We start from the raw sequence: 18571 nt of genomic DNA on the forward strand, positions 1-18571 counted from the left end.
TGCATAAAACAGAAGTATTACAATAATAACAACAATAAGAGGTCAATCATGAATGGTTACTACATCTTTGTCACCTCTGAAGAACCTAGTAAGTAGAACAAGATATTTTCACTTCCTATTTCTAAGTAGAACCTAAGAAAGAACTTTCTATATATGGCAGAGCTATATATAAATAAGGTGGAGAAGAGTGAGTTTCCCATCCTTAGAAGTCTTCAGGAGGGCAGAGGTTAGAGTTATCCCTCGGAGCCGATGATAAAGGAGCCCGGCATCAGGTGGAGAAGGTAATGTGAACATTACCGCATTTTCCCCAAGGTATTCACTTCAGAGAAGACTGAATTTTCCACAAATCAGATCACAGGCTGCAGTATTTCTTATTTTGCAAACTTAATCATTATTACTATTAATCACAAAATAGAAAGGCCAAATCATTTTAAATTGAAAAAAAGAAGTTAAAGGACTGCAGTAACAATCATCCATTTCCTAGGCACCAGGCTGTGTGAGAGATACCCTAACAGTCTTGGCAAGGTCTTGACCTGACCTCCACTTTACTGAAGGAAAGAGACCCCCAAAAGTGACTTGTTGAAGGTCACAGGCCGGTAGGTGGTGGAACCAGAGTTAAGTTTGTCTGATTCTACACCAATGCCCTACTGGCTCTCACCGTGAGCCATTTCCCTCAACCATTTTACAGAAGTTTTGACTTCTGTCATCAGTAGGAGTTACATTTTTCCAAACTGAACTCTTTCAAAGTATCATAACTCTAAATAGCTTAGCCAGTGTTCCTCTTCATTGGTATTTATTGACTATTCTCATCACAAAACTCAAAATTTAATATCTTCTAAGCACTCTATAGAAGTAGGCTATAACAATCTAAATCATACTTTTCAAAACCTATCAGGCTGTACATAATGTCTTTTTCTTAACATTACTAACTCTAAAGTTAGACCTCAGTACAACAATATATCCCTGTTTCTTCAATCAATAAACTAGAATTTTCAGAAATTTATTATACTTATGGAAGATTTGAACTTGTTCATCGAAGGACTCACGAACCACATTAAGACTAATAATAATGTCTTGATACATTTAGTGTAGTCTAGTATTGCTCAAAAATTAATCAACTCTTTTGAAAATAATTATTAAAAAAACACTGAGTGCTTTTGCGTGCACTCTGCTTGTGCATGCACTCTCTCTCGCTCTGACAAATAAATAAATAAAATCTCTAAAAAAAAATTAAAAGTAAAAAGTAAATAAATAAATAAATAAAGTCCCTTGTTTTAGAGACAAAGAATTCCCAAAGTCTGACTACCTTAATAAAAAGTACAATTGATTTTTCTATCCCAAACTTTTTTGCAATTTCATTGTTATAGACTAACAATAGTAGGTTAGAACCTCACATGTCAATCGTATTTCTGATTAACCTCGTATTTCTAAGTGTTAAAAACATACAAGTTAATTCATGTTGTGGCCTCCTTGTCAACAACCCACATTGTGAGAAGCATATTAGGTGGCTTGGGGTAACAGGACTACCATGGGCTTTGTTGTCAACAGGCACACGTGACAAAATAGCTCTGCCACCAAGTCTACATCCTAACAAAAATTTCTATCACTGGTCTTTGAATCAAAGTATTCAATGAAACATTGATTTTCTCTGTCTTTTCTATGGTTTGTCATATGTATGTGTGTAAATGCATTTATACGTGTTTGTGTGTATATATATGTATGCATATATATTTCTATACACACAGACACATACATAGCTACAGAGTATAAATACTATAAATGACACAAAATAAAATGAGATTTAATATCAAAATTGACTCATCTATTGAGATTTATTTTGTTTTGTTTTTTGGGAGTTCAGTAAAGCTGATCTAATTGCTCTTTATGCTCAATTTTTCAAATTTCTTTACAGTAATGCACTGTAAACTAGTATCACTAAAATGACATTAGTAATACTCCTTGGGAAATGGCAAGAAGTAAGAGATATGAGCATAGAATAAATATAATAACAAAGTGAGGGAAACACTTGAAGTGGAAGAAATAATAGTCATAGCAGGAGGTTTACTAAATGGCACAATCCCTGATCAAAGTTGAAAGGCTGAAGAATCTAGATGATGGAAAAAGTCAGATTTTTCAAAGTCAAATTGCATAACCCTCTGAGATAAAATTTGGGGAACAAACTCTAGAAAAAAAGTTGCTATGAAAAAACCTCCCTAAACTCCAGAGGAAAAGGCCCTATGACTTCAGAGAAACTTTTTTCTATGAAGAAAAGCAACACCATTAAGGAACAGGAATCCTCACGTTCCTCCCATCCTGAACGCCTGTGCAGTCCTATTAATATCAATGACTCGGTTGCTGATTTATGCTCCTTTTCCTTTCTCTCTCTCTCCCTTTTGTATCATATTTGGTCCTATATTCAGATAAACACTGGCCCTCCTGTGTATTTGTTATATATGTTACAAAGTTCATGAAATCAACTTCCCCGTCCTCCCTTCGTTCTTAGGGCATCACACGCAGACCTCCAATAAGACTTCCATTTTCTTCCGAGGCTCCTCCTCCCACCCATCCCATCCCCACCGTCACCAGGGATTACTTTAACATAAATGTTTATCTTTTCAAATCTCTTGTATCACAAATATTGCTTCCTCCAGGAAGCCTTCTACCATCCTTCCAGGCAGAAGCAATCTTTCCACCCTCCAAGCTCTCGCATCTCATGCGATCTAGGCTTACAACATATAAACATTCTGCCTTGTACTTCTGGTCTGCTACAGCACACCTCCTTCCCGGTGCCCTTGGAAGACCAAGGTCATGCCTGACTTACCTTCAGCATTTACCACAGCAATCAGTATAGCACTTTACATAGCCTAGTGCTTCAAAATGCTTTGTTAACTTAGATCAGTATTCCTGGAAGCAAAGATTAAGTCAAAAGAAGAACACAGTTTTCACAGTTGAAAACTTTGAGGCTGGATTTAGTTTACAAGAACTCTGTGACCTCAAAACATGATTATACACAAGGGCATCATCTCAAAACCGAGCTGTCCTCTTATTCTTGTTTTATGATAATTTACTCAGAAGAAGGTATTTTAAGATGTGGTCAGCACTATTTTCACAGTTCTTAAAGCACGTCTTGAGTATCTTGAAAAATCTGTATTAGAGTGTTAATGAAGTCATGGTGGTCAAGGCATTGGGAAGAAGCACCATTACTTGCCAAACTGACAGCAGAAAAAAAAAGGATTTCGGCTGCCCCTTTTGTTTTTCCATGTGTTTCCAAAGAAAGATTTGCAGCATCATATTTACATTTTTCCCCAATTTTTAACTCATCTTTAAACTTAATTTTTTTTTAATTTACCAGACCAAAGTTAAGGGAGATAATGGAAACAAATCATCATCAAAATGATGTAAATCAAGTAATAAGCACTGTACAGGTGATATTCATAAATAAACATGAACAATTTAGATTAACTACAAAATAACTATTACAAAGAAATATTTTCAAAATTTAAAAACACTTCTGACAGTTTTTTTCTTTCACATCCTACTCTATTCCCAGCTCGCGTCCTTGGATATTCTTCGTATAAGATCAACTAAATCACACAAGAGAAACAGAGCCAAAAAAAATTGGGAAACACTTGACATATGTATGATTCTCGACTTATGCAAATCAGATACAAAATGTGAAAATGATCAAGGATTATGCCAAACCTTGCCTCTTTCCCCCAGATAAGCATATACCGGCTGCCTTTGTATTTGAGAAAGGGGGCAGAGGGGAGATGTACCCAACCAAGCAGACACACGACTAGGTAAACACAACAGTTCCCAAAGGGCCACAGCTTAACTAAATCTCAGGAAAGAAGCAATGAGGCCCACCATGGTACTGGTTCTCCCAGACTAACTGAACTAGAGAACTTCCATTCAGTCTTCATTAGGGGCCAGTACCTGCTGCATTTTTTTTTTTTCCTTCTACTTCTGGAAATTAAAGGGTTTAGAGGCTTTGAGCTCCTTCTAATCCTGCATTGCTAAAATAGCCTGGTGTAGGTGCTTGGAGGTAAAACAAGGTTTCAGTCCTTTGTTCCTCAAACCTAATGTCCCTGAAATCAGCATATAAACCATAAACATACAGATCTCCCCCTGTACCATCAATAAAATGCATGACACCTTTCACAGACGTGTTCCATGGGAGGTGACGGGCCTTCAGCAAATCAGGCTCCTTTCACAAAAGCAGATGTTCGAAAGTCAACATCTAAAGATCAGCCCTCAAAAACCCTCTTTTCTAAATCCACTATAAATAGCTACAGACTTGTATCCATTTTTAGTATCAAACATTTCTTTTACTAGATTGAGCTGTACTTACAATCACAGGTCAAATGTTCTTAATCCCGGGCACACTGGCTCATAATACTTTTTTAGACAGACGTTTTAAAAACTGCCTCTGCAGCTGGGCTTACTGAAATAGGCGTGGCAAGAACAAGTTGTTGAGGGAACCAAATCCCAAGGCAAAAGTCTCAAGGCAGGGGAATCCTAAGGCTACTTTCTTTATAGGTTTGCAATTGTCCTCCAGGACTTCATCAGGCCATGCCCCAAATCTAAGAAAGATAAAATACCTCCAATATTAACCAGATGTGACTATCAGATATTTCAAAAAAGAGCTCCTATTTATAGTATCCAAATTTTTCACCTCAAGCCTCCAAGAAACCCTGCCCTAACAGTGAAGATGCTGTCAGATGCCTCCAGAAGCCTGTAAGTGGTCTAGAGTGAGAACGAGGTAGGGAGAAGAGACACCAGGAAAAAGAGCATCTCCCACCTGTGTTTTAGGCAGGCCTTGCCTGAGTTTATCCGTTTCACGTATTACTTTATTAGGTAACCCCTAGTGATTTCATTTGAAGGAAGAATCCCAAATGTTAAAAAAAAAAAAAAAAATGCTGAAAATTTCAGTCCTAGATAGACTCCCTTGATCATAAAATCAGCCCACAAGGAAATCACTGAGCCGGATAACCTAGGAAAGCCATTAGCAGTCAGCTCTTCCACTCCCAACCAGTTCCCTCTGAGGCTAATCCAGGGGAATTAACAGAGCAATATTGTTCCAGCAAGTCTAGAGAAATTCAGTTTCCTTATGTTATGAAATACATGAAATAAAGCCTACTAACCAAACAACCCTTTATTTTGGCACATTTAGAGACCACAAAATATGATTGTGAGCTGCCACTGCTCGCAGGGGAGATTTAATGGTGTTACAGAGTAAATGCCAGGGCTCTGTGGAATAAAGAAATCTATTTTCAGCCGGGATTCTCAGCCAGAAGTGTCTTCCCACTAAGAAGTGTGTGAAATTGCAGAAATGTCAAAGCAGAGAGGTAAAGCATGTCGACACCCTCCAGCCAAAGACCACCAGCAGCACATCAGCAGTGGACAAGCTGGGTTTATTACATGTTGCACGGAGGGAGAACGCACACCAGAGGGAAGCATGAGCATTTCAGTAAAAAAGCGTGAGAAAGAACCTATTAACAGGACCTGGGCTTCAGTTGGGTAATTTGGGGGAAGGTCTAGAGAAGCTGGGCTTTGTTCTCGATTGGATGCTATCAGAAAGCAGGGACGATTCAATGACTGAACATCTCAGTAGTTCTCACCTATAGGTAGGATAGACTAGAGCAAGAATAAAGCTATAATTGGTAAAGAATTAGCAGTCACACATAAATGATCATCTTGCAAAGAACAGGAAAAGGTCACATTAGACAGGAACAGATTAATGATTCTTGGCTACACTGGGTAAGAATCCTATCAATTCCTTTGTGCAGAAGACTCTGATGTTGATTTCAGAAACCCAGAGAACAATATTTTAGTTACAACACATATCAATGTCTAGATCACATTCTAGACATTGGCATCTTTCTGTCCTCTTCAATCATGCCGATATTAAAGCACCTTTCCTGTGACCATTGCAGACAGTTACCTGGGATAGGTAGACTCTACCCTACTATTTCAGTCAAGTATCTGATATCCAGAGGGGTAAAAACGCTTAAGTGTCGTTGCTTGCTTTTCAAACTATCTGTGGTGAGGAAAATGTTTTCTTTTCTCCCAATTGGTCTTGGACTATTTTGTAAAATGCAACAGAAATTAATTACTAGAGGGGTGCCTGGGTGGCTCACTTGGCTAAGCCAACTCTTGTCCAACTCTTGGTTTCAACTCAGGCCATGATCTCAGGGTCCTGAAATCGAGCCCCACATCGTTCCAGCTCCACACTCAGTGGGGAATCTGCTTGTCCCTCTCCCTCTGCTCCTCCCCCAGCTCATGCTCTCTCTCCCTCTCTCTCTCTCAAATAAATAAAATCTTCTAAAAACTAATAATAAAAATTTTTTAAAAGAAATTAATTACTAGAAAAATTAAATGAGGGGCACCTGGGTGACTCAGTTGGTTAAGCGTCCAACTCTTGATTTTGGCTCAGGTCATGATCTCAGGGTCCTGGGATAGAGCCCTGCATCAGTATTCCTGCTCAACGGGGAGTCTGCTTGAGGATTTCTCTCTCTCTCTCTCCCCCTCGGCCCCTCCCCCCACTTGCACATACTTTCTCTCTCTCAAATAAATAAATCTTTAAATTAATTAATTCACTAATTAATTCACTAATTAATTAATTTTAAAAATGATAAAACTGGGGCGCCTGGGTGGCTCAAACTGCCTTCAGCTCAGGTCATGATCCGAGGGTGCAGGGATAGAGCCCCGCATCGGGGTCCCTGCTCAGAAGGGAGCCTGCTTCTCTCTCTCCTCCTGCCACTCACCCTGCTTCTGTGCGCTCCTGCACTCTCTCTAATAAAATAAATTCTTTAAAAAAATGATAAAACAAAACACCAGCCCCATTTTTTTAAATTATTCGACCCAGTACAAATACAATAATTGTCAAATTGGTGTAAGAGTTTCTATATATAGTCTCACTTTGGGTATTTATCTTTTCACAAGCCTGAGTCTGTGGACACTCTTTGAGTACCACTCGTTTTTAAATTTAATTAAAGCATTCTGATTACTACAAATTAATTCTATCTGAGTGCTGACCATTTCAAACTCACATAGCATGTCACAAGCTTGCATAAGAGAAAAGAGGTGTAAGGAGTTTCACCCAGGAAGAAGGCCTTGCTATGAAACCCACAACCACAGTGAAACATAAGTCCCTGTGGCTGTTTCTTATGTGCAACAGCTTTGAAGGACACATGGAGAAAGTCAGGTCACTGGAATACCATCGAAAACCGATGTAACCAAAGGGATTTGACTTCCCATCCAGGTAGAGCTTCAGTGACACTGTCTTCCATATCAAGGACTTAACTCTATACTTGCTGGAGACATTTTTCCACTGGTTTCTCTGGCCAAATGGGGTTGTACTTTCTACTAGACCTATTTGGATTTGATTATAGTCCCAGAGTCTCCCAGGGCAATGTCTTAATCCTCAGGCATCCATGTTATCTCAGTATCCCTGCTTCCCTTTCTAAAGTCAAGAAGGCCAAGCCTAAATCCCTATATAGCCAGTTAAAGGAAAAAAAGGACCTAGGAATCAGCAAATCAGCCAAGTTTATTCACATTCCCTTCAATTAAACTTCCTACTTCATCTCTGCTAAGGGCTTATCCCATGCAATGCAATTCTGCAATTCTAAGAACTTGTTCCCAGCTTAATGAAGTAGTCCTGGTGTTATCTCTTCAGTTTGTTGATTCACTCCCCATAACCCTGCTTGCTTTTCTTCCTGCCATCATCTTCACTCTTCCTCCTGGTATATGGCCGCTGTGAGCTGGAAACTCTAGAAAAGGCTTCATTCCGCATACCCACAGACTCAGCACTGCCTTCTCTACAGGCCAGACCTACCCTTTTCCTGGATGGAGCTGAATGCCTCAGCCAATTATCTCTGGTTCAAAACTCTGTCCTATTCATATCTCCAGAACATATTTCCCTTAACTACAATTTTTCAAGTTAAACATGATTCTAACATATATATATATACACATATGCCAGATATTTTGACACTTAAATTGCATGACAAATTTAACATCTTTGAGCTGCATGAGGATGGCAACCACTATTCCTTCCACCATTTCACAGTGCCTAGAATAGCACTTGGTCCATTACCGGCTCCTACAAACATTGTTTAATTAATTAATTAATGGATCAAAGACTGGAACAAGTGAATACTTGTAGTGTGCAGCATAGTGGAGTAGACACACACACACTCAATACTGATTTACGATGATGCTAACACCATATCTTAAACATGAGCAATTAAAGAATCCCATTAATAAACATTCATTCAGACTTTATATCTATTTTCCTCTTCCTTATAACAACTTGTTATGGCCCCAGATTTCTTGTATCTATGATTAGATAATTTGACATGTACAATAAGAAAAATACTGATTGCTAAGTCAGGTGTAAAAATCACTGTGATGATGCATTAAAATAAGTTCCTTGCCTTTTACCTTCCTTAAACTGATTTTCAAAGCGATATCCCACATTTCAAATCTTAACTGAGAAGATAAAACGTACATAATTTTTTACGCTTAAAACTAAAAGATAACACTGAATTAAGATTTATACCCAATGTATTTTACTTGAAAGGATTATAAAACGGTACCTTTTTTATGATTTATGTTTTTTTCTGTCTTAGTACTGAATCAAGCTCTCTCAATGAATACTTTAAACTTTGACTTCTAGAAAGTGCTTTCTTTTTTATTTTCTACTCAATAACTTAATTAATTCACATCTATTCAACCTTTGTACAGAATGAGAAGAATTTGAGCGATCCCTTACGTCTTCAAACCCCAGAATACGGTCTAACACCAAATGCGAGCGTACAGATCCTAATGTAATGCAGTCCAACTTGAACACTTGGACCTGTCATATGTCCTCTGCTCAGTTTTCAGCACTGGCTTTTAAAACCCTGCAGAACATCAAGAAGCAGAACAAGACTGCAAAAATAAAGCCTAAAACAATGACCTCACCACCATTTGGTAAAACATATGTATCATACCTCCTCTGGGTTGGGCCTATGCATAGAGAGAACAATAGCAAAAAATTCACAGTATTGTTGAAGGACCAGCTAAGGTAGAATAATTATAAGCAGGAACATAAGGAATATTTTGAGAACTCCCAGAAGAGTGGCAAAACAAAGGGAATAGCTCTGAACTCCCAAGAAACAGCAGCCTGGCAACCATAGGAAGAAAAATGGTTGCGTTTTGAACAAAGTCAACCGTGGATGGAAGAGGCATAAACATTGACACACTTTTCAAATAACATCTGGAGATACAAAACAAATAAAAGTATTTCACATCTGCAGAGTGTGTAAAGAAAGGTCGGTTACTATTGGCCTCAACAACAAAACTGAAGAGCAATATATGGGCATTTTAGTTGAAAATAAAGAAAAAATTGACTCAAAGCCACGATGCTGAGAGAACTACATCTCATGTTTGTAAAGTAATGCTATTTGAACAAATTCTGACAAAGGATCTGCTCACTTCCCATTTTAGCATTCTGTGGGGAAGTGAAAGAATGCATTCAAAAATACTTTCTTTAAGAAGATATCCAAAGTTTCCACATAAGAAGTGAAATACTATCATTTTGGAGGAATCTACATTTCTTTAGAAAATTTTTAGAATGCTTTGAGAGAAATAAGGAAATAAAATTCCCCCAATGTAACACAAGTGAAAACGTAAGCAAAAAATGCTAAAATAGGTATCTTTTGCTTCTCGGAATAACGCTGTCTTCGTGGCAAAATGAAGCCAAAGCACACATCTTTGACAGTAAAATGCATTTTCAAGCTCCTTCCTGAACTTAAAATATAATAATAAGGCTTCCTTTCCACCTCTACCTTCCAAACATGCTGGAGCCACGCTGCACTCCCACACACCTGCAAACACATACACACAAAAGGGAATAAGTCTTACCAGACCATCACAGTTGCTAATGGCAACAGAGGTTCCTGGAATGTCCATGATGTCACCAACATAAGCACAGTTAGTCTGCAAAGGCTCTGTTTTCCAGATTCTTTCTGAAGCATTTCCTGCTTGATGATCATTAGTGGGGTCAGTTATATTCTCAGGCACCAGAGATGTCTCGTGCCACTCCACAACAGCCCCGGGAGCTACTAGCTGAGTGTTGGGCCTGAGTCGCAGATGAAAATCTCTTCCAAATGCTGTGATGTTAAAAAACAACTGCTCAGAGTTGGAAGACACGTCCCTCGGTGACCTCCTTTTGGGATTTGCAGAAAGAATATGGGAGAGATAGTGTCCTTCAGAATTTGTGCTGACTGGAGTCACCAGCTCATACTCACTCTGTCTCTTTATTGGTAAATCTGTGGGGGCGAAAAATAGAATTGTAGAACCCTGTGTGACAAGAGAACACAGGAGGACATAACAGAGGCATAAAATGCCCCACCTCACAAGGCTGTACCTCAACTTGCATGATAAATATATTCCTGAACCCTCTCATTTCCTGAACTCATGAAATTTTGGGAACTCGAATCATTTCTCAACTATACTTAGGTAACTCTGGGCTCAATGAATCATTTTCTTTTTAAAAAATGTACTACAATGTGAATATTCATATCTCATTTATACGTTTGAGAATATGAATATAATAAGTTTCCATAAATGATATCTGGCTTGCTTATAATCAAGACATGCTCCTGATTCATTTATTATTGACATAACTGACACCTGCTACAAATTTTTAACAAAGTTGCTATTATGCAGAAGAAATTTTTTTGATTGTTTAATTTTTTTCCTGTAAAAATCCTAGAATTCATTGTAATAGCTACTTTATGTTGCATTTACCATTGGCCTGTAATTTTATATACTGTAGTTTATGGTGCTGTAGTTTATACATAATTTTCCCATCATAACAAACCTAATAATCACACTTTACGGGTGAGGAAACTGAGATTCAGGAAGTATGTGCCCAAGGTAAAGTAACTGTGAAGCTCAGATATGAATCCAAGTCATACTCCAAAGCCCATACACTCATTCTACTCCATTCAGTTGTGCCCCATAAATCACAGAATCTTTTCAGAAAACGAGGAGAATGGGTAAAAAAAAAAAAAAAAAAAAAAAAAAGTAGAAATCATAATCTATAAATTAAATATGCAGATGCTGGTCAGTCAAGAGCAAATAGCATTGTCATTTTGCACCAAATTCCATACATGGGACAGATACTCATTTTTATATGTATGTCTAATTGAAGTCTACCTTACATCACGGGTGGCCAGCTACAGGTTAAACTAAATTTCACAATTAATTCCCCACCTTTAGCCAAATGTATCATGTCTGCTAAAATACAAACGCCCTGGGGAAAGATAACACACTGAGTAAACCATTTATCCCTTACTAGAAATGATTTTGAAGCAAAAGAGTGGACCCTGGAAAAGGAAATGAGGACAAGGATGAGAAAAGAAGACATGTAAAATCTGATAACAGAAATTAAAAAGTCCCCCATCGTCATGATTCTAGCCTAAGGCTAGTCCTGCAGTATGTAAAAGTATCCTGAAAAAAATTCTATGACCCACGAATACTTCTTGCCTAGAGCAATCACATGTATGTCTTCCAATAAATGAAAGTGTAAGACTCATAACTGAACTATAACCTATGATCTTAAAGTAGCCTTATAGAATATATTCATTCTTTTCCTGCTTTGTAAATACTTCAAACAGTGTATAAAGTACCAGAAAATGAATGAAGGCATTTTACAACTTAGAAATTCTTTGAGTGCATGTTTGTTATCAATATGCCAGGTAGAATGGCCAATGTATTTAAACAAAATACCCTTCTTTATTAAATGCACGGATCAAATAGCACTGTTGTAAATATTTACTAGGCAGAGGAGTGAGGACTGTCACAACACAGAGTAAAGTGAAGCCTGGCTCCAACCCTGGAGGGGCAGCAGCAGCACGATCCCTGCTTTGTGGGTTCTCTGGACCATCGTCAAGGACCCACACTAGGCATCAGCATAAGCACAGACACAAAGATGCGGTCTCTCTTACAGCCAAATCCATGGGGAATACTTTTGTCACTTCTGGCTATTTATAGAAAGAACTAGAAATTTTAGGGAATGAACTCTGGTGTCACAGGAGCAGAGTGATGGAGGGGAAGGTTTCCAAAGTAAGGAATGACTCAGGCTCTTGGATGTGGACTGACCAAGCCTATCCCCAATTAAGGATAAATTCCTTGAGGACAAGAAACTCCCCCATTCAGCTTGGCATATCCAATACCATCTAAAACAAGATTTTGTACATGTCAGGGTCTCTTGTCAGTCGGATTTGTGTATCATGCATTCAGTTAGTAATGCAGGTAACTGGAGTACCTTTGCTTTGCCTATGCTGCTACACACTAACTTACAAGACATACTACCCGAGATCCACGGGCGTCAGGCTGCACCAGCAATCCCACTAATAAGTCTTTCTCTAAGCATTCATTTACTGTTTGATGGGAAGGAGATTTCCCATCTCCACTGAAGGAAATTCACACAACCAAAGTCTAGACAATATATTGATGCCTGGATTAAGTGACTAGAGAACTAGAAAATTTAGGAGGAATGCAAGGAGGCTCCCCCACACCCAGAAGGACACCCAGAGCCTCATGCTTACAGCAAACCATGCATCCTAGATCCTCTGGGACAGTTTTACTTTTCCACTGTCAGACAGTATGTTCTGCATTTGTATTCAAAATAAAGACGGCATATTTCTATAGAGCTTTGTCTTCTCTGATGCTAAATAATAAATCATTCCTAAAATGTACTCATAAGACATATTGCTGAAATTAAACCCAGAATGAGTAATTTTCCAGTTGGGAATTATTGTAACCAAGGGAAAAGATGCACTTAGTAACCCCTCAGGCTACCGTCCCCCTGGACAGTAGTTAGCAGAAGTGACAAAGGAGCTACCAGGTCACCTGCCATTTATTGGCAGGACAAATCCTGGGCACTGTGCTTTGTGTCCAAGAATATACCATCTCTACAGTGCCTAAGGGGCTCAGTCGGCTAAGTGTCTGAGTCAGCTCAGGTCATGATACCAGGGTCCTGGGATGGAGCCCGGAGTCAGGCTTCCTGCTCAGTGGGGAGCCTGCTTCTCCTTCCCCCTCTGCTGTTCCCCCTGCTTGTGCTCTCTCACTCTCTCTCTGTCAAATAAATAAAATCGTAAAAAAAAAAAAAAAAAGAATATACCATCTCTAATTCTCACAGCAATCACAGCAGGTGAGTCCTATTATACTTAGCTTACAAATGAAAAAGCAGGCCTAGGAGGCCTGACACATTGCAAGCAAGAAGCCAAAGGAAAAACTCAATTTGGATCATTTTGACACTGAAGACCATGCTCCTATGCTCTTATTCATTTCAGGATAGATGGAACATCTTGCTGTCGATTTCTAATTTAAGATCTGACTTATAAAGGAAAACTACCACAAGAATGACGACGTTCTGTCTACCCAAAGCCAGCCAACCAATTTTTCCTCCAGTGTAGTTTCAAAAATTTCTGTAAAAAGCTCTTAAATTCTCAGCCTTTGGAAGAAAAAAAAGGTGGGGGAGGGGATGGTGGGGAAAGTTCAAAGCTATCAAAAGTATTTTCATCTCAGATTACAATCATACAAGCAAATTACATCATATCCAGTGTTCACTTACTGTATTCAGAAATTACACACCTCACAGGCCCAAATACTCCCATAAAGCAGTACAGCCTTCGGATAAGGAAGGAACTACACTGTCAGAAGCAAGTTAAATCAGTGCATGACCCCAAACAAGTTCTTTGGCTTCTCTTAGGCTCAGTGTCCTCAATCGCTAACTGGAGGCTAGGAATACTTCCAACTTCATACGTCTAGTGAGACGTTTAAATGAGATCACGCAGAGGATGCAATAAATATAAGCTACTGAAATCTTAAATATAAGTCAGCTACTCATTAAAATATTGCCCGTGTGCAATTTTAAGGTGTGAAACTATACAACTGTCAGCAGAAGTGGCTGAAGGGCCACAGCAATTGGTATGTAAAGGTTTTTGTTGGCCCTCAATTCTGCAAGCACAAATGGCTAGACCCACTGTAAAACCACACCGTGGTCACTAAGTCGTCCGAACAGGACTCAGATGCAGTGAACCTTCCACACCGACTGGCGTCTATGCATGCGTAGTCTATCTTCCTCCAGGTGCTACGCATAAGTGGTCTGTGATCTTACCTAGGAGCAAACCCTCCACCTGTGCTCCATATACTAACCCCTCTCGCCTTTGCAAGAACAGTTTCTGTGACTGTCCTCTCTTCTTTCTTTATTCCTTTCCCCACATCACTAGATCATTCCCACTGGCAAATAAATACGCTTCCATCTTATCTCCTATCTTTAATAAAAACCCTCTACACATCCCACTCTAGCTAATACCCCATCACTTCACTACTCTTTATAGCAAAATGCTCCAAAAGATTGACTACCATAGATGTCTCCAATACCTCTCTTCTCATTCTTGTTCTTTCTCCAGCCTGATCCAATCAGGCTCTTGAGGTCGCCAGCGACCCCATGTTGCTGAAACCAATGGTCAAGACTCCCACTCCTCACCTGCCTTATCCGGAGTTACTGACCCAGCTTATTTCTCCTTCCTTCTTGAAATATGTTCTTTTTTTAGCTTCTAGGACATCTTTCTCTTCTAGCTCTCCTCTTTCGTCAGTGGTCTCCCCTCCTCGTTCTCCCTTCCTCGCATCCCTTGATTTCCATGACTTGTATACACTGCAGATCCCCAGGACCTAGTCCACGGACTCCTCTCTTCTTCATCTACCTTCCGCAGCATGGTAAATTCATCCCATCCCATGAGTTTGGGGGCCTTCACAATCATTTATCGCCATGGGCTCCTCTCTTGTCAACTCCATTGCCTTCTCCAGGTGGACATTCCCTAAGCACTTCAACTTAACATTTCCAGACATAAACTTCCTATCTTCCTGCTCCTAAGTCAGTAATTGGCAACTCTATCCTCCTAACTACTCACCCAAAACCTGACTAAACTACCCTTAACTCTCATCACATCACAAATCAAATCTTTCAACAAATTCTATTGACTCAGCCTTCAGAGATGTCTTCAAACAGTGACCGCAGATCACCACCAGCCTGGCTACTACCCTAGTCCAAACCACTGGTCCCAGTTTTGAAAGAGCCCCATACCTGTTCTCCTTGTTTCTGCTCCTCCCCTTTATAAATGAGCCTCAAAATAGAGCCAGAGCAATTAAAGTAGCAGGTGAAGTCACTCTTCTCCTCAAAACCCAACCCAGAGTAAAATGGGTTTGCTCTGTCCTACAGCCTGGCACTGAGAATTCTCACATCTTAAGGTCACTGTGGTGACCTTTCCTCTGGGAGGAGATCCCAGAGGGAGCTCCTCAATTCCTTCAGGTTTTTTGTTTGAATATGACCCTCTATCAGTGAGGTGTATCCTGACCAGTATCCATCTCATCACTCTTTATCCCCTTGCCCCATTTTACTTTTCCCCACAAAACTTGTCACTCACTCTCTGATATACTATAAATTGTACTTATGTTTACTTATTGTTTCTCCCACTAGCATATAAGCTCCACGAGGGCACAGATTTTTACCTGTTCTCTTTACTACTGTTCCCCAGTGCTAAAATAGAACCTGAAATCACTCAATAAATAACTGTGAATGAATGAATGGGTGAGAGCAGTTTGAGCCTGAGGGTGTACCTAAAATTAGAATGCACCATCTTTTCCCCAAATAGCAATTTATCACTGAGCAATCAGTGACAGCCAACTACACAGGTTGTCGTATACCTCTACAACCAGAATTTTGCTTGCGATTGTTGTTTCTATTTCTCACAGCTCTTGCTGACCAGTAAATCGAACATTTCATAATATCCAGGTCTTCTATTCAAGCTATTAAGAACCAGAAAGTGGGTCTAGTCATTATAACAGATCTCCTGGAATGCAGACACAGAGCCCCTCATGCTCAGAAGCAAGCAGCAGGAAATCAGCCCCACTCTGAAATCCCTTTAGATATTCACAGAATATCTATACAGGTCAAAAATAAAAAAGACCTTGAAAACCACCTAATCTTTGCCTCTTTCTTAAAATGAAGGCATCTCAAGTAGATGATTTCTTTTCAAGTTATAGGTGGAGTGCCTTTAACCTGCTCCTGCTCTCTGTGAAGAGAGATTTTTCTCTGACTCTCCTGGGCCTCTCCATCTCCTAGCTCACCCTTCTCCCCGTAATGAAGAGTGATGTCTATGATCTGTAAGTCTGGAAAAAATAAGAAGCTTGCAAAGCTCAGCGCCTCCCTCCTCATTCTTCTTCCTGGGAAGGATTCTGATAAGGAGCACATGTTGTCTTCCACGTCACAGGGGCAAGCCCTGCCCTAACCCAGTGGGGCCTGACATACACCGGCTGGGGTACATACTTCCCATCAAAGTGAGAGCTTCCTGTTCCCCTAGCCTTGTTTGTAAAAGATATTTTTACTACATCTTTATATCTGCTATTCTAACTTGTTCCCTCAAGCAAGTGAGAGGGGTATGTCTTCATTCAGGATCTCCTCAGAAACTCAAACTACCTTTAAGAAAAAGTATTGTCATATCTCCACTGGATGACTAAATTATAAAACTAACAATTCTCCTTGTCAGAGAATCCTCTAAAGTCCTCATTTGAGAGTTTAGCTTAATGCCTTCTTCCTCCTTGTGCTGAATCAAAGAGACACATTCTTTCGTGTGTGTGTGTGTGTGTGTGTGTGTGTGTGAGAGAGAGATATGCATATACATCTGTATACACACACACTAATATTAAACATAACCTACATCAAAGTATTTGAGGAGGCAATGTTCTATGTTTCCATATACTTCAAGACCTTTTGGCTGATCACACTTTCCATTTTAATGTCAACCACGTTAGAATTTTCTCATAGTTTCAAAACTGTAATCATTTCTGAGACTTTGGACCCTTTTCCATATGTTATTGTACTTGCGCATAACAGGCCCTCAGTAAATACAAGTTCAAAGAAAAAGAGGAACTTCCCTCACACTGAAACTTGAACATGGCAGTTCTCTGCCTAGAATAATGTGTCATACCTTCTCTTCACCCCTAAGTTATCGAAACCAAACTTCCCATTTTCACCTAAATATTCAGCTTGCCTTCTTGACTTCACTGTTTCTGTTCATAATGTGCTAATTCTCCTAAAGCCCCAGGCTAGAAAACTGACTTTATATCCACTTTCCCCCCATTTAATATCATTCAAGTCCTACTGTTTTCTCTTTAGAAATTTCTGTTAAACTAATTTATTTCTTCCAATTGCTTCAAGTCCTCGTCACCACACACTGCAAACCGCAAAGTGCCAAGTCCAAACTCCCCAACATAACTGCTCACTACCAAATATTCTATAAATTGTACCAAAATATTATCTGAATTACTGCCAGGAAAACTGTTTTAAAGTCCCACGTGTAAAATGCCTAAATTCTGCCACTTACTACCTTTGTGATTTTGGTCACTTAAGACTTCCATGTCAGTACTCATCTGTAAAATGAGGGTAATAGTATTTAATTCATAGACTTGTAAAAATTAACTGGCCGAATCCAAAGCGCTTTGAACAGTATTCGGCATACAGGAAGGGCTCAATAAATGCCAGCTATTAATTTTACTAAGTTATTGTCTCTGAATAGTTTCAATGGCTCATCATTACTTCAGGATAAAACAGACTCAGAAAACTGATAGCTTTTTTTCCATGTTAGACATGAAAATTGCTTTCAAGGCCCCTACTAATCAAATCCTCTCACTTCACAAATAAGAAAATGAAACTCGCAGACTGGGTAACTGAACTCAAATCAAAACTGAACTGTCATTTAAGGCCCTCTGCAGTCTGTCCCTAACTTCTTTGCAACAGCGTCTCCCATACTGGCCAATTGAAACATTCTAATGGGCTCCCCAGACCCAACTTAATCATGCCTGTCCTCAAAGTCCTACTCTCCCGTTCGCCCCCAGGGAAAGGACTGCTGCTTTCTCTCCATCTATACAAATCCAACCTGGCCTACAGGGCCTATCTCAAGCCCCATCTGTCCCAAGAAACTTTCCCTGCTATCTTGTCCAGAGTATAGACCTGCTGGTCTAAGTTTCTTAGATCTCATCATCATGCATTATCTGTATAAAAGTTCTAAAAATCTCTACAGGAGAAAAGTATATGCTTATGTCTTGTCCTCTCAGAGATTTTAAGCTCTTTGGGATGGAAGTGTGGTATCTTAACCATGTTTAAATGTCCCTAGCATACAGTGGTATTTGAGGAAAAAAAACCAATGACAATTTTTGGAAGTGGGGATTCTTGAGAAGGAGCGCTTTCACAGTAGGCCGCCGTGGCCCATGCTCTGGGAACGTCTTAATTCCTTCATGCATTCAGTCTCAGAAGCTCACAACTGAGGATGCGCAGTTTGGTATCTGCCTAATATGTTGTGTAATTATACCCAAACGTCTCCTAGAGGTTACTAGATGTCCCCAGCACGTTACAAAGACCACACTATAGAACGATAAGAGAACAGAAGTGTTCAGTAGTATAAGCAACATTACTAAGACCTCGAGTGACTACAGTACAAAGCTCACATGTTTC

The 18571-nt window shown here is 39.5% G+C and overlaps 1 protein-coding gene across 1 annotated transcript in view; it reads right to left on the reverse strand.

Annotated features, from left to right (window-relative positions):
- ADAMTS3 (ADAM metallopeptidase with thrombospondin type 1 motif 3) overlaps positions 1–18571 on the reverse strand; it is a 256015-nt gene that overhangs the window by 225932 nt on the left and 11512 nt on the right. Inside the window, exon 3 of the mRNA XM_026509996.4 lies at positions 9910–10316. Coding sequence (XP_026365781.3) covers positions 9910–10316 — 407 coding nt within the window. The remainder of the gene's footprint in view (positions 1–9909; positions 10317–18571) is intronic.

This window comes from Ursus arctos, unplaced genomic scaffold (assembly GCF_023065955.2).
Source record: "Ursus arctos isolate Adak ecotype North America unplaced genomic scaffold, UrsArc2.0 scaffold_9, whole genome shotgun sequence".
Lineage (NCBI taxonomy): Eukaryota > Metazoa > Chordata > Mammalia > Carnivora > Ursidae > Ursus > Ursus arctos.